This window comes from Globicephala melas, chromosome 2, assembly GCF_963455315.2.
Source record: "Globicephala melas chromosome 2, mGloMel1.2, whole genome shotgun sequence".
Taxonomy (NCBI): Eukaryota; Metazoa; Chordata; class Mammalia; order Artiodactyla; family Delphinidae; genus Globicephala; species Globicephala melas.
In genome coordinates, this window is record NC_083315.2 from 36513166 (window position 1) to 36538719 (window position 25554).

At 39.8% G+C, this 25554-nt stretch overlaps 1 protein-coding gene across 3 annotated transcripts in view; it reads left to right on the plus strand.

The window, feature by feature from the left end:
- Positions 1–25554, plus strand: part of IQGAP1 (IQ motif containing GTPase activating protein 1) — a 102239-nt gene that overhangs the window by 43188 nt on the left and 33497 nt on the right. For all 3 annotated transcript variants that reach the window (XM_030878563.2, XM_060293813.1, XM_060293814.1), the window contains exons 6-15: positions 5208–5275; positions 6357–6470; positions 7035–7213; positions 8120–8204; positions 12529–12692; positions 13518–13593; positions 14411–14574; positions 14793–14953; positions 16511–16635; positions 18598–18761. In XM_030878563.2, the coding sequence (XP_030734423.1) occupies positions 5208–5275; positions 6357–6470; positions 7035–7213; positions 8120–8204; positions 12529–12692; positions 13518–13593; positions 14411–14574; positions 14793–14953; positions 16511–16635; positions 18598–18761 (1300 nt within the window). The remainder of the gene's footprint in view (positions 1–5207; positions 5276–6356; positions 6471–7034; positions 7214–8119; positions 8205–12528; positions 12693–13517; positions 13594–14410; positions 14575–14792; positions 14954–16510; positions 16636–18597; positions 18762–25554) is intronic.

Consider the following 25554-nt stretch of genomic DNA (forward strand, 5'->3'; position numbering starts at 1 on the left):
TGTGTCTTGATACTCTTTGGTAGTACAGTTAAATTTTGGCAACATCTTCAAATAATACCAGCAAATATCAAATGGTTGATTGATAATTTATTAAGTTATCTAGGACCTTGACAAGTCATTTGTTCATTAAGTAATTTTTATGTCAATGCAAAAATAATAAATAGGAACTGAAACAAGGTATAATTTTATCACAGCTTCATAGTAAATTTGGAAGATGACTTAATTTCAAGTCCTCAGCTCTTAGAATGAATGAAGTACTAAATTGGAGGGAAGAGGTGATATGTCTGGATGGAGGATGGGATGGGAGAGGTGTAGGTGCTAGTAGTATAGTACTTCAGAGTGGTGCAAATTTACTTGATGGCCGTAGGCCTAAAGCAGAAGATGATAGAAGTAAGTATGAGAAGGGACATGAGGATGAGATTTTTTTCTTGGGCTGCTCTTCTTATATAGCATCCTGTATGTGTACTTAATAAATGTTAATTATATGTATGAATGTATAATATATACATTGACCCACAAGAAACCTGTTGTCTCCAGTTTCTGGATCAAATGTTTGCCAGATCCTTGGTATCACTGGAATCAGTGTGAAACCCATAAAAGAGAGAATATAACTGAGGACTAATAGATCTCTTGTGTGGACTAATGAATGCATTAACCTCCTTAGAGGGTTCCCTCACTAGGCTCTCTCCCTTCTGATCCATCTGCCATGCTGCTGTCAGAGCTCTTTCCAAAACAGCCCTAATGGTAGCAGACGCTTCATAAAATATTTTGAGGCTTCCTTTCTAGCCTCACCTCCAGCCATTCTCTCCTGTGTACCTATGTTCTAGTATTTTCAACAAACAGGCTATGTACTCTTGCCTTTGGTTTTGCTGTTTCCTGTGCCTGAAATGCCTTTCTTTAAAATTTATTTATTTATTTATTTTTGGCTGCATTGGGTTTTCGTTGCTGTGCGCAGGCTTTCTCTAGTTGCGGCGAGCGGGGGCTACTCTTCATTGCGGTGCGCAGGCTTCTCATTGCGGAGCACGGGCTCTAGGTGCGTGGGCTTTAGTAGTTGTGGCATGTGGGCTCTAGAGCGCAGGCTCAGTAGTTGTGGCGCATGGGCTCAGCTGCTCTGCGGCATGTGGGATCTTCGTGGACCAGGACTCGAACCCGTGTCCCCTGCATTGGCAGGCGGATTCTTAACCACTGTGCCACCAGGGAAGCCCTGAAATGCCTTTTCTCCTTGGTTTAACGTATGCTTTTCTCCAGGTGCCACCTCAGAATGCTACCATTAATATGTTCTCTTACTTTTTCCCTCTCTGGCAGAATTAGCTACTTACCATCTTTGTGCTCCTTTAGCATTTTATAACATACCTCTTACTTCAAGCATAGTGCTTGTTACATTGTACTCTGGTTACTGTTTGTTCTTATAACTTGCTTTCTTGTGGATTCCTTAGGGACAAGAAGTATTTCCTTTGTTCTTTATCCATGTGTCTTTAGTATCAACACTTAGATGCCTAGCCTATAATCACAATAAATGTGTGTCAAAATTATACATTATAACAAATCTCCCTCTCCCTCCCCCAGCTCAAGGGGGTACTTTCTGTCCTATAAATGAAAAAGGAAATGGTACTTTGTCGAAGGGCTCTTCATGTTTGTCTCTGCTTATCCAATCAAGTTTTAGCTCAGTTCCCACATTCTTGGTGAAGTTTCTCAAATGACCTCAGCTCATTCCTTTTTCTAAACCTCTGGGGGGTTTTTTTGTTTTGTTTTTTTTTTGGTTTAGTTTTGTGTGTGTGATTTTCGTTTTGTTGTTTGTTTGTTATATATTGCTTCTTTCATATCTTTTCTCCCTATTACATTTATTAGCATCTTAGGGACAGAAGTCATGTCTTACTTTTTTTCCCCCTCCAAGGTACATAGCATAACATTGGACAAACAATGGTAAAATGAGAATTTTAAAAAAATTGTTTATGAATAGGTGATATATTGGAGAATTTTCAGAATGTAGCAATTTCAGATGCATATGTCTGAGCCAAAATCAGCTAAATTCTGAGTATTGTGATTGGCTTAGTGTTCTGTGAAGTCTATGTTGATAACCTTGTGAAGGCTGTACCTACAATGGATATCTGAACTTGGCAGGCACAGCAACTAAGCTGGCAGAATTCCTCTCTGCTAGTTCTGTAGCCACTACTCTCTGCAATGTAACCTGAGTCCCAGGCCCTCAAATTCTCTGAAGACAGATTGAAGAATTAACTGCCTTTCTAATGATGGAGTCAAAATGAGAAAGGGAGGAAGCCTGCTACTGTTTTCCATTTCTGTTCAATATGCAGTTCGTGCTTAGAAAGTATATACACAGCAGTGTGTTCTGGTTGGTGATTTATGATTTCTTTCCTCCCTTACAGTGTTTTTCCTGGAGGGTATGTAGGAAGTGTTTGTAACTGCTTGAGCCTCTTCTTTACCTTTACACAGCAGTGTTCAAGGCAGGTTCCTCACTTCACTTACCTGTATTGGGTGAGACACTGTTTCCCTTTTGGATCAACAGTGATAGAGAAGCTTTATCTTCTTGTTTTCTCCCTTCCTGCCATCTTTTTTTTTTCTCCCTCAGTCTTGACTGGCATTATTCCAGAGACAGTTACTGTACTTTAGTGAGACTAAATTACTCTTGTAGATTACATTCCACTCTCAGATAAGACCCTAATTCTCCATTATTTCAAATATATTTGTATACTTCCTTTCCATTTCCTCTGATGCTTTATCTTTCTAAGAACTGATTTTGGGATTAAATTGGCCCATAATCCTTTATCCTAAATTCAAAAAAACATGCTGAAAGATCTGAAAAATGAGTTTTGGTTTAGTTCAAACTCCTTTGTTGGCAAGATCTGATCAGTATTAATTGAGATTACTTAGAATGTTTATCTACTTAATATGATTATTCATATGTCTCTTTGCAGAAAAGTAGTGTATTTGATTAGGGGTGCTTCCCCAAGGCTTGTTGGGGGTGTTTTATAATGCTGTTTACACTGTAAAACTTTCTTTCATAGGTTACTCTACAATCAGTAACAGTAATTGGAATCCAGATAGGCTAACACAACCTCCTTTTCCTCATTGCTATAAAGTGTATCTTAGATAGGAAAAGAAAAAGAAATCTGAGCTCAATTACAGGCTGACTATTATAGGTACCTAACAGCTTATTTGTAAGCAGACATAGGAGACTAGGAACAAAGATTGAAAGTGGTGTTTATTGTTAGGAGTTTTAAGTTTTAGCTGTGAGGTTAAATACTTTGGATGCTGGATAAGAGGATCCAAGTGGCCATTATGATTCCATTTAAAACTCCAGCATATCCTTAAAATATTCCTAATAATTAAAATGAGATAAAAGGAAGATGATGCCCATCTGTTTTCTGCTTACCACTCCTCTACTTTTTATAGCAGCTAGTGATATCATTGTAACACCTTTAATTTACTGTTGAAAGACATTAAAAGCTAACTCACTGTTCTTGGGACTGTGAAAGTGACATGCCCAAGCTTTTGTTAAAGTGTGGCAGCCACTTTCTTGTTTTAAAGTAAGAATAAAAGAGGAAGAAATTTCTGGAGAAAAATATTTCTACTAATTTAGAATGCAGATGGAACATTGTGTGGGGAAAGTATATAAGGTAAAATGTGTATAGAAAGTTGTTAACTGTTTGGCTTTGGAAACTTTATTGAATAGATGTAAAATCTTTGCAGAGAGGAACTTCATGTATTTCCATCTTGCGCATTTTATTCTAAAGAAAAGCCCTTAATCATATACATATGATTTATATTTGCACTTATCTGAGAAAGTGATTAGTTATTGTGGATATATATATTCTAATGTATTTTTAGAACACTTGATTTTTTTTTTTTTTAGATTATGCATTGGGGTTTATTATATGCAGTTTGGGTTCTGATCAGTTCTGTGAATGCAATATGCATGATACATATTTGTATTTGGATAATATTGAGGTTTATAGGTTATCTGCAAAAACTGTAGACTGCTCTATTGAGTTTCTGTGATTTATTTCTTAGATATTTTTTTATTTCCTCCCTTATTGATAGGCTGTCAGTGTCTTGCTCACGTTAATCCCTGTGGAGTGCCCTTCTGATTTCTTCTTCTTTTTCTTTTTTTTAAAAATAAATAAATAAATAATTTATTTATTTATGACTGCGTTGGGTCTTCGTTGCTGCGCTCGGGCTTTCTCTAATTGCATCGAGCCAGGGCTACTCTTCATTGCAGTGCGCAGGCTTCTCATTGCGGTGGCTTCTCTTGTTGCGGAGCACGGGCTCTAGGCTTGTGGGTTTCAGTAGTTGTGGCACGTGGGCTCAGTAGTTGTGCCTCGTGGGCTCTAGAGCGCAGGCTCAGTAGTTGTGGCGCAAAGGCTTAGTTGCTTCATGGCATGTGGGATCTTCCCGGACCAGGGATCAAACCCGTGTCTCCTGCATTGGCAGGCAGATTCTTAACCACGGCGCCACCAGGGAAGTCACCCTTCTGATCTCTTCTAATTTATTGATTCTGACCTGCTAGAGCCTTAGAATCCAGTTAATCTAACTCATGTTACAGACTTCCATCCATCTGTGAAATATTGATTAATATTTATTAATATATGCCAGGCTCTGGGTAGGCATTGGTAAATAAGACTTTCATTGTCCCTGCCTTCATGGAGCTTAGAGTGTAGGATATTTTTATTTAAAGAGTAAAGATTTATAATATATACTTTATTTAAAACTCTTAAAGTACCTGAATTAAACTTTTCCATCAATAATATGAATTCAGCTTAAGTAAGATTTGCTGTCTGAATCATTTTTATGAGACTTTTCTAAAATGTCCTGTTACTTAAAACTTACTGATCACAGGAAGGTAAACAGTGAAGAGACTTCACTTATATTTATTATGTTAACATTTATATTAACATCTAATCACACATTGGATTTGTGCTGGAGCTGGGACTTAAACTTGCATCTGCTGATTCCCAGTCCAGTGCTTTTTGCATTACATTATGTGACTTTTTAAGGACCTCCTTGTTATGTAAAACTAAAAAAAGGCTCTGAGGTAAAGTATTGTAACTGCAAAGTGGAATATGGTAGAGTACTGGGAGTCTCTGTGTTCAGAGTGTTTCTGTTCTTTATGCTGATTTTCCCCTTTGAACTTAGAGCAACAGGGAGGTTCAGCTGCGAGGCCTGACTCTTTTGCATATTATATCTTCCAGTTTGTACCTGTTCAAACTAGGCCTGGCTCCTCAGATTCAAGACCTATATGGAAAGGTTGACTTCACAGGTAAGAAGTTACAACCTTGGCAGGAAGTGCTTGATTTATGTGGAAATAACCTGGAGAGTCAACAGTGCAAATCTTAAAGACGTACGGCTTTAAAAACACTGTGCCAACAGAGATTAAAAAAAAGCATGAGTAACCTGCTTCTCCTGCTTCTCCTCTTCTTCCACTAAACTTGGAATTTCAAGCTCTGTTCTCTCAGTTATGACATGGGTATGATTGATAATTCTCAGTTTTCTTATATGTAAGTTAGAAAGAATATTAACGTATAGTATGTAAAAAATAATATAATACTAACATGTAACATTAAAGGTTCATGTACAGTGAAAAATCTTTATAACAGTCTTGCCCCTTCCCTTCCAGTGAGCACCAGTTGTAGGCAAGGGAAGGGGAGCGAGATGATACAAAGATGACAATTTACTAATTTTAAAACTTTAGCTTATTTGGGTGGGTGTTTGCTATAGTCAGATGCTTGAAGAGATGGGGGCTTGGGGAGCAAAAGAACAATGGTAATATTGGTTAGGGGTAAGATAGAGTCAAATCTTTTGTAGGCCGGGGAGTTTTAAAAATTGTAAATAAAACTTTTATCTGTGATATTTTTCCTTCCAGAGAAGTTGTTCCCCAGACTTGGGGCAAGGGCCAAACCTTACATGTTGTTTTCTTTATCATTTGGCTTTCTGCCTTAGAAACGAAATTGTGTAATAGTAGCTAGTGATTTGGATTGTAAAGACAGATAACTGGCTTGTGATTCACTTCTTGTTCGAGCTGCCTTTAAAGCTGCTCCATTCGTAAGTTCATTATAGGGAATGCCATAAGTAGCAGTTTGGGAGAACTATTTTCAATAGAGCCAGTCTCATGTTATAGTTATTTCTGATGCTCTTGATAATACTGTGTCTATTGAGTGCATGTTATGTACCGGGTATCATGTTAAGTGCTTTCCATATATTATCTTATTTAAATCCTTCTAACAACCCTAAGAGGTAGATGTCATTTTATCCAATACATTTTGTAGTTGAGGAATCTGTTTCCTTCTCTGTTATGGAAAGGTGTTTAACTTGCTTGTTTGGGTCTTAATTTTTCCCTGTAGAAGAAGAAATCAACAACATGAAGATTGAACTGGAGAAGTATGGGATCCAGATGCCTGCCTTTAGCAAGATCGGGGGCATTCTGGCTAATGAACTGTCAGTGGATGAAGCCGCATGTAAGAAGAGAGAAATTTTGTGGGTTCAAATGGGATTGTTGCTACTACTTTTAATGATTAATACTATAATGATGGTCTTAGACATTAGGAATTTTGCTAGCAAGTTTAGGTCAGTAGATATAGATTTAAACACTACTATACAGTTATCTATGCTATTGTTATTTGGAAATAAGTGAGTGATTTTGATTAAAATAAAAGCACTAGAAAGTGAATTCTACATTTCAGTGCCTTTTGGAGTTTCTTATTTTCTGATGGTGTTTACGTGATGATTAAGGGGAACATTTCCATAACAAATGCTCAGAGGCTCCTTTCAGAGTCTCTTATGAATATTTCCCTGTTAAGATTTCAGATTCAGCATTTCAGACATGGATCACAGGCCGAGCTGTGGGTTTGTGCATCAGAGGAAAAAGACTGGGCTTGAAGATCTGGGGGTCCTCTAACCCCTCCCTCTATGAAAAGGAGCCTCTTTCTGTGATAGGGGGTTGCAGTGTTTGAATGTGTAATGTATATCCTTTACTTTGTATAACCTTAGTGTTCTATGTTTTGAATTTTTTTTTTTTTTAGTACATGCTGCCGTTATTGCCATTAATGAAGCTATTGACCATAGAATTTCAGCTGACACGTTTGCAGCTTTGAAAAATCCCAATGCCATGCTTGTGAACCTTGAAGAGCCCCTGGCTTCCACTTACCAGGATGTACTTTACCAGGCCAAGCAGGACAAAATGACAAATGCTAAAAACAGGGTAAAAATGGAACATTTGATCTTTCTAACTGATTTATATTCTTTCACTGTTTGATATGACTCCATTTTAAAAATCAGTTTTATCGAGGTATTAATTTACATATAGTAAAATTCAACCATTTAAAGTGTACAGTTTGATGGGTTTTGACAAATGTATATGGATGTGTAACCACCCCAAAAGTTCCCACGTCTCCCCTTTGCAGTCAGTCTGTACCTCCTCGTACTCCCCACCCCTGACCCCAGCAACTACCAGTCTGTTTTCGATCACTTTAGTTTATTTTTTTAGAATTCTATATAAGTGAAATGGAGTTACCCAGTATGTAGTCTTTTGGTATTAGATTCTATTTTGACTTCTGCTTCCTTCTTGAGTTTTGTGCAAACCAGTGACAGGCTCTGCGATCTAATCCCTGGATGTACCTGTTTGGCTCAGGTCTGAGGCAAGGATGCAGACTCACAAGTGAGCAGGGCAGGGTTCACCAGTGCTTCCTTCTCTTGCCTGACTCTGGAAGAACCCCTGGGCTTGTTATTTACAAGTGGATCTGCTTTTTTTTTTTTGTGGCCTCTCCTGTTGTGGAGCACAGGCTCCGGACGCACAGGCTCAGCGGCCATGGCTCACGGGCCCAGCCGCTCCATGGCATGTGGGATCTTCCCGGACCGGGGCACAAACCTGTGTCCCCTGCATCGGCAGGCGGACTCTCAACCACTGAACCACGAGGGAAGCCCAGATCTGCTTTTTATGTGTTTAGTTACAGTTGTGTAGCATTCTGCTCTTTTCTTTATTAAGGATTTTAAGCCACACCCTTACTTGCTGTTGGTTCTGTAATGGTGGGGGAGGAGCACAAATATATTTCTGTGGTCTTCTTAGAGACCTGAGCTAATTTAGTTACACTTTCTTATTCATCTTCAGACAGAAAGCTCTGAGAGAGAGAGGGACGTTTATGAGGAGCTGCTCACTCAAGCTGAAATTCAAGGCAATATAAATAAAGTCAACAGTAAGTATGTCCCCACATCAGGCACCTAAAAGAATGTTACAGAATAATGTGGCAGCTGTTGATCTCTTCTTGGACCTATGGCATGGTTTAAGTTTGTTTATTTCAGACATTCATGGGTTTGCTTAGGAACTGTTACTCATTTACTTAAGTCTTTTGTGTTCATACGTCTTCTCTTTGGGCTACCATTGTCCTCAGAGAGGCCCCCACTCCTCCATCTATTCATCTACTGTAACTTACAAACTGGATTTTTTGGCTACGGTTTCACTCTTTCACCCTGTGTTAGACACCTAAATCTGAATAGGGATTTCATTTTCCTGTTTTTATTTATTTATTTATTTTTAAATTTAAAAGAACAATTTATTTTTGGCTGCGTTGGGTCTTCGTTGCTGCACATGAGCTTTCTATAGCTGCAGTGAGAGGGGCTACTCTTCATTGCGGTGCACGGGCTTCTCATTGTGGTGGCTTCTCTTATTGCAGAGCACGGGCTCTAGGCGCATGGGCTTCAGTAGTTGCAGCACACGGGCTTAGTAGTTGCGGCATGCGGGCCCTAGAGTACACGGGCTTCAGTAGTTGTGGCGTGCGGGCTCACTAGTTGTGGCTCGCGGGCTCAGTAGTTGTGGTGCACGGGCTTAGTTGCTCTGCAGCATGTGGGATCTTCCCAGACCAGGGATCAAACCCGTGTCCCCTGCATTAGCAGGCGGATTCTTTATCACTGCACCACCAAGGAAGTCCCTATTTTCCTATATAGTTTTGTTTTTCTTTTAAAGAGTAATACAAGTTATCCAGAAATAAACAACAAACAAAAAATTAGACCCCATCACCTAGGATAACCACTCTTGATATTTTTAACATATCCTTCAAAACATATATTTAAACAAAAATGAGATTGTACTGTTCATATTGATTTTGTGTATGTTGCACACTTTTGAAAAACTAATTTCTTAAAAGTGTCATTTTCATTTTGTTACTCTTCTTCAAAAGAACCTGCATTAGTTCCTTATTACTTGCCAGACAAAAGGCAGATCCCTAGCCTGGTGGAGTTCTTTATGTAGTATTTTATGCATATAACTCTATAGAAACTCATGTGCCTAATTGTCTCCCATATTCATTGTTTATTTCATGACTCATGAAAAATGGCTATGGAGTTGTTCAGAACTGGGATTTGATCTCTTGCCCTCGTAGTAATAGCTGTGGGAATTGGGTATGTGTGGCATAGAATCATTATACGAATGATGAGATAATGTATGTCAATTGCCTGGTATTTAGTAAGCAGTCAGTAAACAATATTATTATCACTTTTGTTAATCATGTAATCTCGCCATTGTAATGCCCTCACGCCTCATCTCTTACTTAATCCAAATTATACCCATCATTCAAGATTCAGCTCAGTTCTCACCTCAGTGCCCATCCTAGCTCACAATATACTTGCCTTTCACATGTCCTACTGCATTTATATGCTAAACCACACAATTTTGTTCTTAATTATGTATTGTCTTAATTGCTTGCTTTTTGTTTCTGACACATTTATAAACTTAAAGTAGAGTTTACTTCTGAGTTCTGCTTTTCAAATCCTCATAATTCCTAGAATAATAGGGTTAGACTCACCAAAAGAACTAAAAAACCTTGCTTGATTCAACCAGACTTGATCTTATCTTGATCAAGATAATAATAATAGTAAAAGTAATCAGTGTCCTCTTCGTTCCTTTGGAGATCCCAGTTTCTCACTTGAACTAATACTCTGAATAACTGGAGTGAATTTATAAGATTTTACCAACTCCATGTGATAGGGAGTTCTAAATCCTGACCAGGAGTCTTTGTATTCTGTTCCATTCTGGCTCATTTAGGATAATAGCTTTCTGAACAGAGTGATAGTTCCATTCACGTATGGGTGATTTGTTGTGCTGTATCTGTATGAATACTACTTAAGTCAGCAAGTATAAACCAGAATGCCCTTGTAGTTAGTTCTCTGTGTGAGAAGAAAGTCCAGCACATTTCCTGCTGCATACACCGCGTAAAATACTCTTTTATTTACTAAGGGATTTTTTCTCTACCATGTTGTCTGGGATTTTTTAGCCTTATAGCCCTACCTGGCTAATTGTATTAGAGTCCGTTATAAACTTATAAGGAGAGAAACATATGTATATATTTTTAAAGTGTTTCATGCATATTGTTCTCATGTGGTCAGAGGAGCAAAATAGTAAAAATTCCCTCAAATAGCTTTCAGTATAGTGAGGAAGGTAAATAGTCAAATGAATAATTTCAGGGCAACTTGGTTAGAACAATACAGTGAGTAATTTCAAGGCAACCAAAGGTGTGTGAAGTACAGTCATAGAATAAAGAAAAGAATGATGACTTTTCCTCGAGGTTTGTATCTGAACCTTCACTGGGGTTCTTAGGGTAGTTAAGAAGGTGAGGATAAGGCAGAATTCCCCATAGGGGGACAAGCTTTTCCTAATAGTAGAGAAAGTCTGAGACAAGGGAAAGTTGTATGGTAGGAAGATAGAAGGACTTTAGGTCCTGGGAATCATCTTAATGTAATAACAGATAAGATTCTTTCCCTAGGGCTTGAGAAGCCATTCACGCTGCCCCAGAAGAAAGCTGCAGGCCAGATAGTTAAAAATGAGAAAAAGTTTTTATTTTTTGTTAAGTAGGATAAGGAAAATTAGAGTTAGGTAATTAAAGCATAGTGGGAGAAAGTGTTTAAATAATGTTGTAAACTTTATAGTATTAGTAAATGTTCATTTAAATATTTACATATTTAAGTAGTAAGTTTACATTTCTAGTAAAAGCATAATTGACCAGATGCCTTTGCAGATGGATAGTCTGAGATTCTGCATTGCATACGTAGAGGAAACCTGCTTGTTACCTATATTGCTTTTGTTTTCTGTCCCCCACTACTACAAAAACTTCCTGAAGATGGAGATAACCTGTCTGCTTTGTTCATGGCTGTGTTTGCAGCAGGTGCCTTGGTCTGTGTTGTTGAAAAATGCTTGTTTAGTTGGCTAATGGCCACATAGACCTGCAGCCATGATTCAAGGAGCTGCTCACCTCCTTCGTGTGGTGATCAGTGAGCTGAATTGCAGGGGAATGTTGGGAAGAAGGAGACAGTCTCTTAGGAATCTAACCTTTTCATCCTTTCACCTCTTGGTGTTATTTTTTAGTTCTAGTTTGAGACTTTGTTTTCTCTTGCACTGTTTTGTTTCTTTATAACAGCTTACATTAATTTTCTTTTTGTTTCTTTACTAATGAAAACAGTTAAAATTGATAAATACTGCTATGCCCCAAATATTTTAATTTTTAGTATTTTATTATTGACTTTTTTTTGCTACTTTGGTGGTAAAATCATATGGTCATTCCTGGGTGGGACATGGGAGGGCGAACTCTATATTCTCTTCTAAAATAGGAAAGCTGAAAATAATACAATAATTATGATTTTCCAGTGGCTGTCATTTCTGAAATCAGAAAGTACGATATGTTGACTTTCAACTTAATAATACCTTATTTATTTTACAATATAAAAGTACTTTCATGTATATGATTTTATTTAATCTTATGAGGAGGGTATCTTTGTTATCATTTTCAGATGAAGGAAAGTCTGCATTTTTACTGTTGGATAATAAAGCCCTTGTGTGACGTCAGGTTCTGTGACTAGAAGTAGAGAATATTGAGGTGGTGTAGAGAGCCCCTTCCACTCCACGCAGTCAGACCAGCCTTGATGTCTAAGCACTGCTTTGGGCAGAGTACATTCACCAGAGTACACCAGGATAATGAAGGGATTCAGAATGATGCTGTATAAGAAATGGTTGGAGGAACTAAGGTTCTTTAGTCAGGAGTAGACAGTCACAGGGAAGGGGGTTGGATGTATTCAAGTATCAACTCTAGGGTGGGAGCTTTAACAATTTTTATAAACAGAATTGTCCAGAGATGTAGTAAATTGCTGTGTGGGATACCTTCTCCCGTATAGTAGTTTAGTCTGGATAATGACTTGGCATTTTAGAGGGAATTTAGGCATGTGTTATTGGTGCCTCTTATATTGCTGCCCATATTGGTGCCAAGCTCTCTGCATCTAGAAGCTTTTAAGTAGGCCTGGGGTGTGGTCCAGGAATCTGTTAAATCTGAACAACCTGGGAACCCCTGGATGTGATGACTTTAAGGTTCTCTTCCAACCCCAAAGTCTAATGCTTCTGTGATACTCCAGAATAAAAGCTATCTAATTATATTTCCCTGATCTGGAACTGGGATTGGTTTTCAGGAAGGAAAAAATATTCTAGGCTATAATGTTAACATAGTTTTTTCTTAAGCGTTTGCCTTTTTTCCTCCTCAGTGTTTGCTGCGTTAGCGAATATAGACCTGGCTTTGAAGCAGGGATCTGCACTGGCCTTGTTCAAGATTCTGCAGTCACCAGCGCTGGGCCTTCGAGGACTGCAGCAGCAGAATAGTGACTGGTACCTCAAGCAACTCCTCAGTGATAGACAGCAGAAGAGAGAGGTAAAAGTACCCTGAGTTGCACCTGCAAGAGTTTATATACATCCTTTTGAATCCCATGCTGTTGTGTCAAGGTATATATGGGGCTTTTTTTCCCCCCAATATAACTTTTTCTCCTGCAGATGAATTAGGCTGTTTAATATACTCAGGTAAAGTACACATTGTCTTCAGCTCTCTTTTGCTTTTAGAGTTGTAAATCGTCTTTTAAAATAAACATTGCCCATCCCGGCAAGTGAATCTGACCACCCCTTCACTTGAAGTCCCTTAAATCCCCAACTAAAAGCCATTGGGGAGAACCTGAAATTTTTTATTCTTACTTCAGGAATTTCCACTTTTAAAAAACCATACCTGATGAGTTTCCTCTGGCCAACACTGGGAAGGTACTTAATGTGCAGTAAGAGTAGACTGTGTGGGACTTTATGGTTTTCTTTTTTGAGAACAAATATGAGGGGATTTCTTTTTTTTTTTTTCTTTTTCTAAATAAGGACAAGTATACATTTTACAAATCCTCAGCATTGGCCAGAGAAAGCAGCATTAATGTGCTAATGATTCTACAAACATTTTATCTCAGAACATTTTGATGCTCTTTACAAAATATATCTTTTTAATGTGCTTATATCAGGAGAGTCACTCTACCCGAGATTTGACAAGGGCATTCGGCTCTCGCTCAGGCTGCCGCTTTGGCTGTGTGTAGCCTGAAGCTGTCTCTTATGCCTGTGGCTCTCTGTCCCTAGTGACTGCTGTTGAGATATGAGAACTACAAGGCCCGGAGGCCTAGGCAGGAGTCATCTTTACCTAAGTGTTCTTTGCTTTTCTCATGGTGGTCAGGCTGAGGCCCTGCAGAAGGAGGAGCTACAGTCTGGAGTGGATGCCGCAAACACTGCTGCCCAGCAGTATCAGAGAAGTAAGAGTCCTCTCAGCTGCGTGTCCACTGAGATCCTGAGTAGGGGAGGAAAGTGGCTTTGTGTCGTTGAGGGACCTGAGGTTAGATTCTGTCATTCCTCACCCCACCCCAAGGCTACTAGCTGCAGTCAACTACCAGGTACCTTTGGTGGCAGAAGGGTTCCTCCAGTTTTAAAAGTAGAACCGGAGTCAGCGTAGGCTCACTTTGGCTAGGAAGCTCGTGCTTACGTGGTTGGTTAGGGAAGCATCTGGAGGAGACAGGACTAGGGATTGATTGGCAAGATTTGTATGTTGAGAGACAGGAGAGAAGGGTGTTCCTAATATGGGGCAACAGGGGAAGAGGAAGTGTGAGCAGAGGGACAGAAGGTGAAAGATGTATTATGGAACAGTGGGTAGAATAAAATTTTTGTAGATGTTTTAGGCTGAGTTGTGTAAGATAAATGCTTGGAAAGATTGTGGAAAGCTTTGAATGGCAGCTTAATCAGCTAGTTCTTTGCCAGGCTCCCCTCTGTAGGGGAAGGATGTCTTAGGTAGAGCGTAGTGGTGGCAGGCAGGATGATTTGGAGTGGAAAGAAAAAAGGGGTGAGGAGAAGAGGAGGCTGCTTTTTAGAGACAGATTTATTGAGATGTAGTTCACATACCATGCAGTTCACCCTCATACAAAGGAGGCTGTTTTCTAAAGATGAAAGTTCTACTTCAAACGTCATGGCTAATAGCTTATCCACAGAATATAACTTTCTTCTGTGAAAATTGGCATCTGCTTCCCCTCGGGCCTCTCAAAGCCAGCTGCCTTTGTGACCTCCTTGTTTTCTACCCAGGACTGACAGCAGTGGCAGCGATCAATGCTGCAATCCAGAAGGGTGTTGCTGAGAAGACTGTTATGGAGCTAATGAATCCCGAAGCCCAGCTGCCCCAGGTGTTTCCATTTGCTGCCGATCTTTATCAGAAGGAACTGGCTACCCTGCAGCAACAGAGTCCTCAGGTGAGTTAACTGAACCTGTGCTGTTTGTGAGCAAAACAGAGTGGACGTGAATTTAAAATTTAATACCCACTTCTTGGTGTAGTTAGGTAGAGGGGTTTTTTTTGTTTGTTTTGTTTTACTGGAAACTTAGACTCGTTATGGTTTTATTAAACTTCTGACCTCCCTTGGTATTCCAGAATGTCTTTCCTTATTCTTTCCCCCCCTCACTTTCTGTACAGCATAGCCTCACCCATCCTGAGCTCTCTGTTGCAGTGGAGATGTTGTCATCGGTGGCCCTAATCAACAGGGCGCTGGAATCCGGAGACATGAATACAGTATGGAAACAGTTGAGCAGTTCAGTTACAGGCCTTACCAATATTGAAGAAGAAAACTGCCAGAGGTGGGTGCCCAGAGTGCTGGGTTGAATCCATTAGGTAGCTGTCACCTCTGTCTTTCGTGTGCCAACACTCTTATTTTCTTTGTAGGCATTGTGACTTCAGTGTGATTGTCTTTTATTTTTTCTATTTTGATACATTTTATTCTTTACTATGCTGAAGGTTTTGTAGTAAATTACAGATATAACATTCCACTCCTAAATTTATAAGTATGCTTATTTAAAACAATGAGGATATTATATAGCCAAAATAACACTCTTATACCCTGACAAATCAACAGTACTTCTTTAATACTTTCTAAACCTAGTCCATTTTCGTACTTCTTGTTCCAAAACTGTTTGTTTTTTCAGCTGGTTTGTTCAAACCAGGATCCAATCCAGGACCACATGTTAACATCTGATTATTGTGTCCCTTTGGTATCTTTTAATCTAGCATTGTCCGTTTCTTTATGACACTGACTTATTAAAGAGATGGGGCCAGTTGTCCTATAAAATGTCCCACCTTCAATTCTGGTTGCTTCCTAATATTTGGTTTATTCCTGTAAATTGTAAATTAGGTCTAAAGACTTGTCAAGATTCAATTAAATATTTTTGGCGACGTGTGTTTCATATTTTCTCATATCAAGAGGCATATAAAATCTGCTTGTCCCCACCATTAGAGATACTAAGGGACATTAATCCCTCCAATTGCATATTTATTTTTCTCCCTTATCACCAGAACATAATTTTTTTTTTTTTAATGTAACTTTTTTTTTTTTTTGGCTGCCTCGGGTCTTCGTTGCTGCTCGTGGGCTTTTCTCTAGTTTGTGGCGAGCAGGGGCTACTCTTCGTTGCGGTGCACAGGCTTCTCTTTGAGGTGGCTTCTCTTGTTGCGGAGCATGGGCTCTAGGCCTGCGGGCTTCAGTAGCTGTGGCTCACAGGCTCTGGAGCCCAGGCTCAGTAGTTGTGGCACACAAGCTTAGTTGCTCCGCGGCATGTGGGATCTTCCCGGACCAGGGCTCGAACCCATGATTCCTGCATTGGCAGGCATATTCTCAACCACTGCACCACCAGGGAATCCCCAGAATATAATCATTTTTGTACCTTTTGCAGCATCAAAATGTCCAGTTGCCCATTAACCATTCATCTAATATTTTTAACCCCAATTGATAATCCTTGCCTAAATCCATATACTTTCAGTAAGAGTTGCTGAATGGTGATTTGTTGATCTGTCATTCCTTCTGTGTTTGTTAGCTGGTGTATGGCCTTGTTTTCTTGTCTTTAGAGGGATTGCTTGAGCTGCTGCCACTGACTCCAGAGTTGGTCTTACTTGGAATTTAGAACATGTAATATAAATAGGCCGTTAGGAATAAGTGATATCCTTGCATTTTTACACTTTGCTCAAGGTAACTCCTCGGTCCCAAAGCTGACCTCTAGAATACATCAAGCTATTGGGGTTCCTTAGCTATCTCTGTTCCTTGGATCCTTTGCCCCATGTCTTCTCATTCCTGTCAACCAAAATAATCCTGAAGGTCTCTTTTCTTATGTTGCACTTCATTGTCTTTTGTTGGGGGAATGGAGCAGGTATCTCGATGAGCTGATGAAACTGAAAGCTCAAGCAGATGCAGAGAATAATGAATTTATTACGTGGAATGACATCCAAGCTTGTGTGGACCATGTGAATCTTGTGGTGCAGGAGGAACATGAGAGTGAGTAATCTACTTCCCATCCCCCCAGATAATGTCACAGTTACAGATAATGTGATTCCATGAGCTGGTTCTAAACACTACTCCCAGGAGGATTTTTGGAAATTGGAAAAAAAAAAAAATCTATCTCAAAAAGCTACAGTTGTATATTGTTTTCGAAACACCAAGCAACTGCTATGATTAGATAAGTATGTAATAAGAACTACAAGTTTCAGGAGGCGAATTGAACATGATCTGTTATTTTTAAATGCTATTATAAGAAGTGGTTCTGACACTGACTACCTGGAGTTAGGTCATATTGCACAGATTGAGGGCACAGTCCTCCCCAAGACTCCTCTCACTTTAGACACCAGCCTTAATCTCTGGAGTTCCCAGGTCACCACACTTCTGAAAAACTGGCTATATATTCAGGGGTTCCCTCTATCCCCTCAGGTTCAATAATGGCTAGAATGACTCACAGAACTCAGGAAAGCACTATACTTACGGTTATAGTTTTATTGTAAAGAATACAAATCAGGATGAGTCAAAAGAAGAGAACAGGAGGGCAATGTCTGGTAGGGTCCCAAATTCAAAGCTGCTGTATCCTCAGGGTGTGTTGCCCTCCTAGCCCATTGATGAGTATCACAACCAGGGAAGCTCACCTGAGCTTTGGATATCCAGAGTTTTTAGTGGGGCTTCGTTCCATACAAATAATGGATTGAATTATGGCCAGCTATTGGCCAAGTAATTGAATTCAATTTCCAGTCTGCTTCTCCTCCCTGGAATAGCTGGGCTGATATTCTGAGATCACATGGCTCAAAGCCCCAATCTTCTAATCACATGGTTGGTCTTTCCAGCGTGACCAGCCCCTATCCCAAAAGTTTCTAGGGGCCCACCAGCAGTCACCTGGTTGGCATAAACTCAGGTGTGGTCCTAGGGGCCCACTATGGATAATGAAGATACTCCTATCGCTTGGGAAATTCCAAGGGTTTAGAGCCTCCTTTCCAGAAACCAGGGACAAAGACCAGCCAAATTTTTTATTATACAACAGAGTCTTTACAAAAGTAGTCCAGTTGGATGAGATACCTGAGGAGTGACTATTTCTAGTTTTAATTAGTGTTTCCTGTGAGAAGTATTCAGTGATTTAGTGGGAAGAGTCTTCCCTTGGAGTAGGAGACCCTGAGCTTTGATTCTCTGTCTCTTACTTGTTTGCTGTGTGGTGTAGGAGAGGAGATTCCTAAGACTCATCTTTTTTCTCTATAAAAATGTTGAACTAGGTGACTTTTTTTTTTAATTTATTTCTTTTTTTGGCTGCGTTGGGTCTTCGTTGCTGTGTGCGGGCTTTCTCTAGTTGCAGCGAGCGGGGCCTACTCTTCGTTGTGGTGCGTGGGCTTCTCACTGCGGTGGCTTCTCTTATTGCAGAGCATGGGGTCTAGGGGCATGGGCTTCAGTATTTGTGGCATGCGGGCTCAGTAGTTGTGGCACAGGGGCTTAATTGCTCTGCGGCATGTGGGATCTTCCTGGACCAGGGTTTGAACCCGTCCCCTGCATTGGCAGGCAGATTCTTAACCACTGCGCCACCAGGGAAGTCCCACTAGGTGACTTTTAAGATCCCTTGAACTCTTGACTTTTCGTGAATCAAGAATGGTTTTGATCACACATTGGAGTGTACTTGAAAGCTATCCTTTATAAAGCCAGTTTCATCAAAATCCTCATCACTCTTAAGTTAGGGCAAGTAAAAATAAAACAAAAGGACTTGAGATTTCAATAGGAATATGGATATAAGGGAGTTTACTTAGTTGAAAAAAACCACTAAATTTAAAGGAAAAAGATTTAAATGCTGTTTAATATTATGGATGACAAATTGTAGTTTGAATCATGGTAACTCTTGGATAGAGGATTTATGGTCACTTACCATGTTTAAAGACTGTTTTATTTATACAATTTCTTAATCTAAAAAATAACCTTTTGTCCATTCATATTTAGGGATTTTAGCCATTGGTTTAATTAATGAAGCCCTGGATGAAGGTGATGCCCAAAAGACTCTGCAGGCCCTGCAGATTCCTGCAGCTAAACTCGAGGGGGTCCTTGCAGGAGTGGCCCAGCATTACCAAGACACGCTGATCAGAGCAAAGAGAGAGAAAGCCCAGGTGAGTGGCACTAAATTGTTCCTTTTTGTTCCGAGAACTCCATCCCTCCTAGAACGGAGATAGAGGTAGGGGTGTTCTCTCAATGACTATTTCCTGGGCACCCTTAGATTCAGAGCACTGGAGGGACACATAAGAGTCATAGACTCTGCCCTCCAGAAGCTTATGCTATTTTACATATTTGGTTTTTTTGTTGTCCTTTGTTGTTATGGTTATAGACACATCTCTTATGTCTCTTTAAAGAAATTCTCAATTGAAATATAAGATCCAGAAAAATGTGTCAGTTATTTAAGTGTACGGTTGTATAAATGTTCAGAAGTGAGCATACCTATGTAATTGGTGCTCGGATTATAAAAAGCATTAACAGAAACCCCCTTATATCCCCTTACATCCTTATTCACCTCCCCACTCCCCAGGAATAAACCACTATCCTGATTTATTCTAGCACATGTCTTTTGGTAAATATATGTATGCATTTCTATTAGGTATACATTTGGAAGTGGAATTTGTGGGTCATAGGGAATACATATGTTAAGCTTTAGTAGGTAGTGCCGTAAAGTTTCTTTTTTTTTAGTTTAAATAATGGCTTTATTGAGATATAATTCACATACCATACAGCTCACTGTTTTGTAGTATACAATTCAGTGGTTTTTTCGTCTATTCACAGAATTGTGCAACCATCACCACAATCAATTTTAGAACATTTTCATCACCCCCAAAAGAAACCTGTGTAGGTAGTCACTCCTCATTTCTCTCAATCTCTCCAGTCCTAGGTAACCATCAGTCTACTTTCTGTCTATGGATTTGTCTATTCTGGACATTTCGTATAAATGGAATCATACAATGTGTGGTCCTTTGTGACTGGCTTCTTTCTCTTAGCTTGGTTTATCCAAGCTGTAGCATGTATTAGTATTTTCTTTTTACTGTTGAATAATATTCCATTGTATGGCTGTACCACATTTTATTTATTTATTCATGAGTCAGTGATCATGTTTCCACTTTGTGGCTATTAGGGATAATGCTGCTATGAATCTGTTCTCCAAAGTAATTGTAATACAAACCCATCTTTTAAAAAGTTTGTCTTGCCTCTCAGCTAGTTTGTTGAGGAAATGGATGAGATTTACTCCTTTTTTAGTCCTCTTGCTGAATAGGAAGTTGCCATGTTGCTTTAGGAAGCCCTAAAAGAAATTCTTAATTCAGGGGGTCAGATTCCTTCTGGGAAGCCAAAAGTGGTAAAACAGATCAGGGCTTTTGTGTTAAGGGAGCTATTGTACACCGACAGCCTTGTGGGCTCTAGAAGTTTGGGTTGTGGGGGAGGAGCTGTGGATAATATAATGTTGACAGATCTCATTTGATTCCATTGTCATGAGAGTAGTTGACATTACTGTGTCCTAAACATATAAGTGTAGCAAGTACCAGGTTCCTTTTAAGAGGGTCATTGCTGGGCTTCCCTGGTGGCGCAGTGGTTGAGAGTCCGCCTGCCGATGCAGGGGACACAGGTTCGTGCCCCGGTCCGGGAAGATCCCACATGGCCGCGGAGCGGCTGGGCCCGTGAGCCATGGCCGCTGAGCTAGCGCGTCCAGAGCCTGTGCTCCGCAACGGGAGAGGCCACAATAGTGAGAGGCCCGCGTACAGCAAAAAAAAAGAAAAAAAAAGAGGGTCATTGCTATGCATGTCAGTTGATCCTGTGGTGAAGGTTGAATCACAACCCCCATTTTGTAGCGAGGAAATCTAGACAAAGGCATTAACTGATTTTACTTACTCAAGTGAGAAGCGGTTGGCTGTAGGGAAGCTGTAAATAGAGGTCTGTCTTTGATATCAGTTTACTGGATCAGAGCTTCCCAAACTTGACTGATGACTAGAACGCTGGAAAAGTCATTTTAAAAATACAGATTCCTAAGCATTAATTCTATTTCTGCTAATTCAGAATCTCTAACCTGGGGCCTGGCTGCAATGATTCTCTGTAGGCCAGTGGTGGTAGTGTTATTTTTTGCTGCCTTATTAGTCCGAAAGGAGTCTTATATCCGATCCAACTGACAGAGGAATGGGCTTTGAAAGAATAAGCTAGGTCTGAGTCCATGTCTAAAAAAGGAAAGTAGATTGAGGATATAATTTGTACCAGCTCTCACGCATGTGATGGGCCTTACTGCTCCTTTTGTTTGGATCATAGGAGTTAAACTTTTATTAGAGGATGTGACTAGAGTTTGAAGCATTTCCTTTTGCTGTGGAATAACTTTTCAGAGTTCATCAAAGGCAGAGGAAGGGGAGAGTTAGAGGAAAATGTGCTTAACAGTGCCGTGCTCAGATGGGTAGACTATACTTTAGGTGTAATTGTCTTTTTTTAAGCCTCAGCTCAGCTTTTAAGTTCCTCTTGGGAGTAGTTTTAAAAATAATCATCTGAGTTCCAAATTTAGCAAGCAAAAGATCTTAATTTAAATTTGATCTGTTTTTCTTGTAATATCTTTCTGTCTGGTTTTGGTATCATAGAATGAATGAATTGGGAAGTGTTCCTTCCTCTTTTATGTTTTAGAAGAATTTGTAGAGGATTGATATTAGTTCTTTAAACATTTGGTAGAATTCACCGTTGAAGCCATATGGTCCTGAATTTTTGGTTTTGTTTTTGTGGGATATGTTTTGATTACTGATTCTATCTCTATATTTGTTATAGGTTTGTTCAGATTTTCTTCAAGTAAACTGCCTCTTTCTCTTTGCCTTTAGGGAATTCCATTATGCATATATCTTCTCTTTACTCAAATCTGCTGAATCCCTCTAGTGAATTTTTCATTTCAGTTATTATATTTTTCAACTCCATAATTTAATCTGGTTCTTTTTTAAAAAATGTATATTCTCTATTTGGTGAGACATTGTTCTCATACTTCCCTTTAGTTCTTTAGATATGGTTTCCTTTAGTTCTTTGAACATACTGAAGATAGCTGATTTAAGTCTTTGTCTACTAAGTTCAATTTGGACAGTTTCTGTTGTCTGTTTTTTTCCTGTTTGGACCATGCTTTCTTGTTTCTTTGCATGTCTTGTAATTTTTGGTTGAAAGCTGGACATTTTAATAATAATGGGTCAACTTTGGAAATCAGATTCTACCCCCTCCTCAGTGTTTATGGTTGTCCCTGTTTGTTTCTGCTGTTGTTTGTTTAGTGATTTTCAAGTCTGTATTCTTTGTCATGTGTGTCCACTGAAGTCTCTGCTTGGTTAGCTAGTGGTCAGCTAATGATTAGTCAGAAATTTCCTTAAATGCCTAGAACCAATAAAGCTCCCAGCCTTTGCTGAGGGCCTTTGTGTGTGTTGGGGCATGCCCTCGACTCTCAGCCAGGCAGTTTACAATTTTGCTTTACCCTTCACTTTATGCTTGCCCAGAGCCTCAAGGTCAGCCAGAGGTCAGAGCTTACAGCCTTATCAGATCTCTTCTGAGCATGTGCATAGCCCATAATGCACTATGACCTTCTAGATTCCCATCCCAGGAATTTGTCAGAGCTTTTCAAAGCTCTCTGTGGACATCTCATTCTCTAGCTTTTCCTTTTAAGCTTTTTGGTTAACCTATTATTTGCCTAAGTTTTTACCCACTGCCCCAGGCATCTGTGATGTGAAGCAGTTACCTCTGTTTTGGACAAATACCCCTGGAGAAAAGGCTGTTTGCACTGGGCAAGCTCTAAGTCAGGTCAAATAAAGACAGCCTAGCTGTGATCTTCCAGGGAACTACCTAACATGGCAACTAATGACAGTTCTGTGGGAAAAGATAGGGCTTTGAAGGAGGTAGGTGTTTATGGGGTGGGGGCAGAGGGGGGTGGGCAGAGCACAAATGGGAATAGGGCAGTTTAAGTGCCATAGGCCTCACTGTTCTTACTGAGAGTCAACTGTTCTTGAATAAACTCTCTCTGATTGCTGCAAGCCTTTGGTTCATTTCTGTAGTTTTGAAAAAGTTGATTCTGATGACTTTTGTCAGTGTTTTTGTTGCTTTTATGTAGGAGGGGATATTCAGAGGTCCTTCCTCTACTGTTTTCACCATTGTCAGTTCTCTCTTCATTTAAATTTAGTGCCTTTGGAATACTTGTTAAAAGTAGATTACTGGTCACTGGGTAGTATTGTTTGAATGCCAAGACAGAGATATCAGGAATTCTCAAGGAACTCATTTTATAATTACAAATATGAATGATTTTTAAGTCTGGCTTCTCCTCCCCCACCCCACAGTCTGAGTGTACACAGACAGGCATACATGCATGTAGCTAAAAATCAGCTGGTGTGCACTGACATGGCTGTACCAGTTGTTAGAATATTGAATACTTTTGTTTGGTACATTGCTCCTGTCCCAGGCCTCCCAAATGTGTTCCACCCCGAGTTCTAGCTCTTTCCCTGAACTTCCGCTATGAACAACTGGAGGATTAACACCTAAACCAGCAAGGGGCCATGAGATCTCTGCTCCACTCTGATTGATCAGTGCTTGTGTTGATAAATGTGTTGTATAGATTCATGTGTGTGTGTTTACATGTGTATATGGTAGGTATGGAGTGGTTTATATGTATATATAGCATAGTTTACATGTGATGAGCGATAAAACATTATATTTATGTTACACATATATGTATCTATAATATGTTACATATATATTATCAGTACATATGTGTAATATTTTATCAATCATGACACACGCATCCATGCCACATATAATAGGAGAGACTTTTAAGGAGGTTTTAAGGGGTGAGAAGTGCCCTTTGCAAGTGTGTGTGTTTGTGCTTTCCGAATATATACACACATATATGTATGGTAGCCATTCTTTCATCTCTTTTCCCTTTCTTTTCGCCGTATCTTGTGGCTTCTCCACCTCTTTTACCTCTAGTCATTGCCCACTCGTTTGGTTCTTATCTCTGGTCCCTATCTCTTTACCTCTTCTAAAATGCAGTCAGTGTGCTTCTAAGTGTCAGTCAGAGTTGTTAGGGATGTTATTTCAGTATACTTTATATAGCATTTTCACATTAAATCTATTTTATCTCAGTATTTTCCACAATACGTCGTTCAGGGTTTTAACTCTCTACTGAGTGATTTGAGTTAATCTTTAGAGCAAACTTTAACAGGAGGATGTTGGGTTTTGTCATCTTATTCGATCTAATTGGAGCAGAGAGAGCCTGTTCTTTCCTCACACTGGGATGAGCAGGTGTATGTCACCGATCTTGCCTCCTTCAGTCTGGTGAGGGGTATTTCTGTATGTCATTTTCCCCTGATGTACTGCTCCATTGTTGTTGTTGTTTTTTCCTCCTCTCACACCACAGCTCTGTACCTTGTTTCTTAGGGGGGAGTATGTATGGAAGTGTTTGCTTTAATCCTTCTGCTTTAGTCTGTCCGGGGCAGAGAAGACAGAACTCTGAATGGTCAGAAATCATGATAAGCTGCGCCTTTCTCTGGATGCAAGGAAGGTTGTGCCAAGCCCCCAAGCTTTGCTTACAGTAGACTCTGCTCAGAGCCGTCTGATGCGTGCATTAGCCTAAAACTGAGCCAGAAGTGGCCTGGTTCTGTGGAAATACTTGCTTTGGGGGTGCAAGGTTTTTATGCCACTTCTCTTGGAGACTGCACCTTCAGCCGTCTAGCTTATGACTTCTCATTTTAAGTTGTTGCTGACTCATTGTATCATCTCGTATTGAAACTATTGCTTAGCATTGCCAGTATTTATTCGTATGACTCTAGGGAATTGTGTGTGGCCATTTTCTATTTTCAGTAACAGAAGCTGACCAGTGGTAGAAAAGTGCTAAGTTCTGCAGCTATTAGGTGACTTGTTCTTGCATTCTATTTATCGGGTTACTCTTTTCCTTTCCCAAGATATGAGCTTCTTAAATTGGGATGGTGCCTCTTATGATTGTAAGTTAAATGATCTTTCTAAAACTCTGAAATTACAGAGACATCTTTCGATTTCAGATGCCTTCCTTTGGCCTTACCCTGTCTCCAAGGCGCTTTATAAATTGCAGGGGTTTGTGACTGCTTGGCTCTGCTGAGTGAAATATTGTGTATCTCTCCCCAGTAATGCAGGAGGAAAACCAAGCCTCCTCTAAGGTTTTGCACTTCAACTGCTGGGCCTGCAGAAGGCAGTGAAACTTTCCATTTTGCCCCACAGCCCAGACCCTACCTCACCTGGCAACACAGTTATAGTTACTGATCCCAGCCGCCTCATTGGTGCCTTGGCAAATTATATTTACATCAAGTAGTCTCAATGGATTTTTGAGCTACTATTTATCCCAATTGCTATTAGCTCAAGCCTCAGGAACAGTTACTTTTGTTGGGTCTGTCAAGATTGCCTCAGACATGACTCTCAACCTGGACACTTTAAAACCTGAGGTGCCTTGTCTAGAAGGAGAAAAAGACTCCACTTCTATTTCACCTCTAGTATTCAGCTCAAACTACACTATGGACTAGAGAGGCTTTTGTTGGCCATGCTGAGAAAACTAATCACCATTTATTATGTTTCTGTGTGAAAATGTGTTTTTAAGTTTCCAACAACTGATATAACTTTCAAGTTTTAGAATATAAGCTGGTGATAAGATTAAATTGCCTATAGTGACTCCTGGCTTCACATGTGATAACATCTTGATAGTCCTAAAAACAGTAGTCATAGAGAATATTAACTCCCTCTGAATATTGTTGGCAAAGGAGGCTTTCTAAAAAGTACTTCATGTCATGGTGCTTGTCACAGTATTTAAGTCCCTACGCCCCTTCCCAGTTGGGACGTTTTGCCCCTTCTAGCAGCTCTTGTCCTCCTGAACAACTTGAATCCATCTTCTTATATCCATCACCTACATCT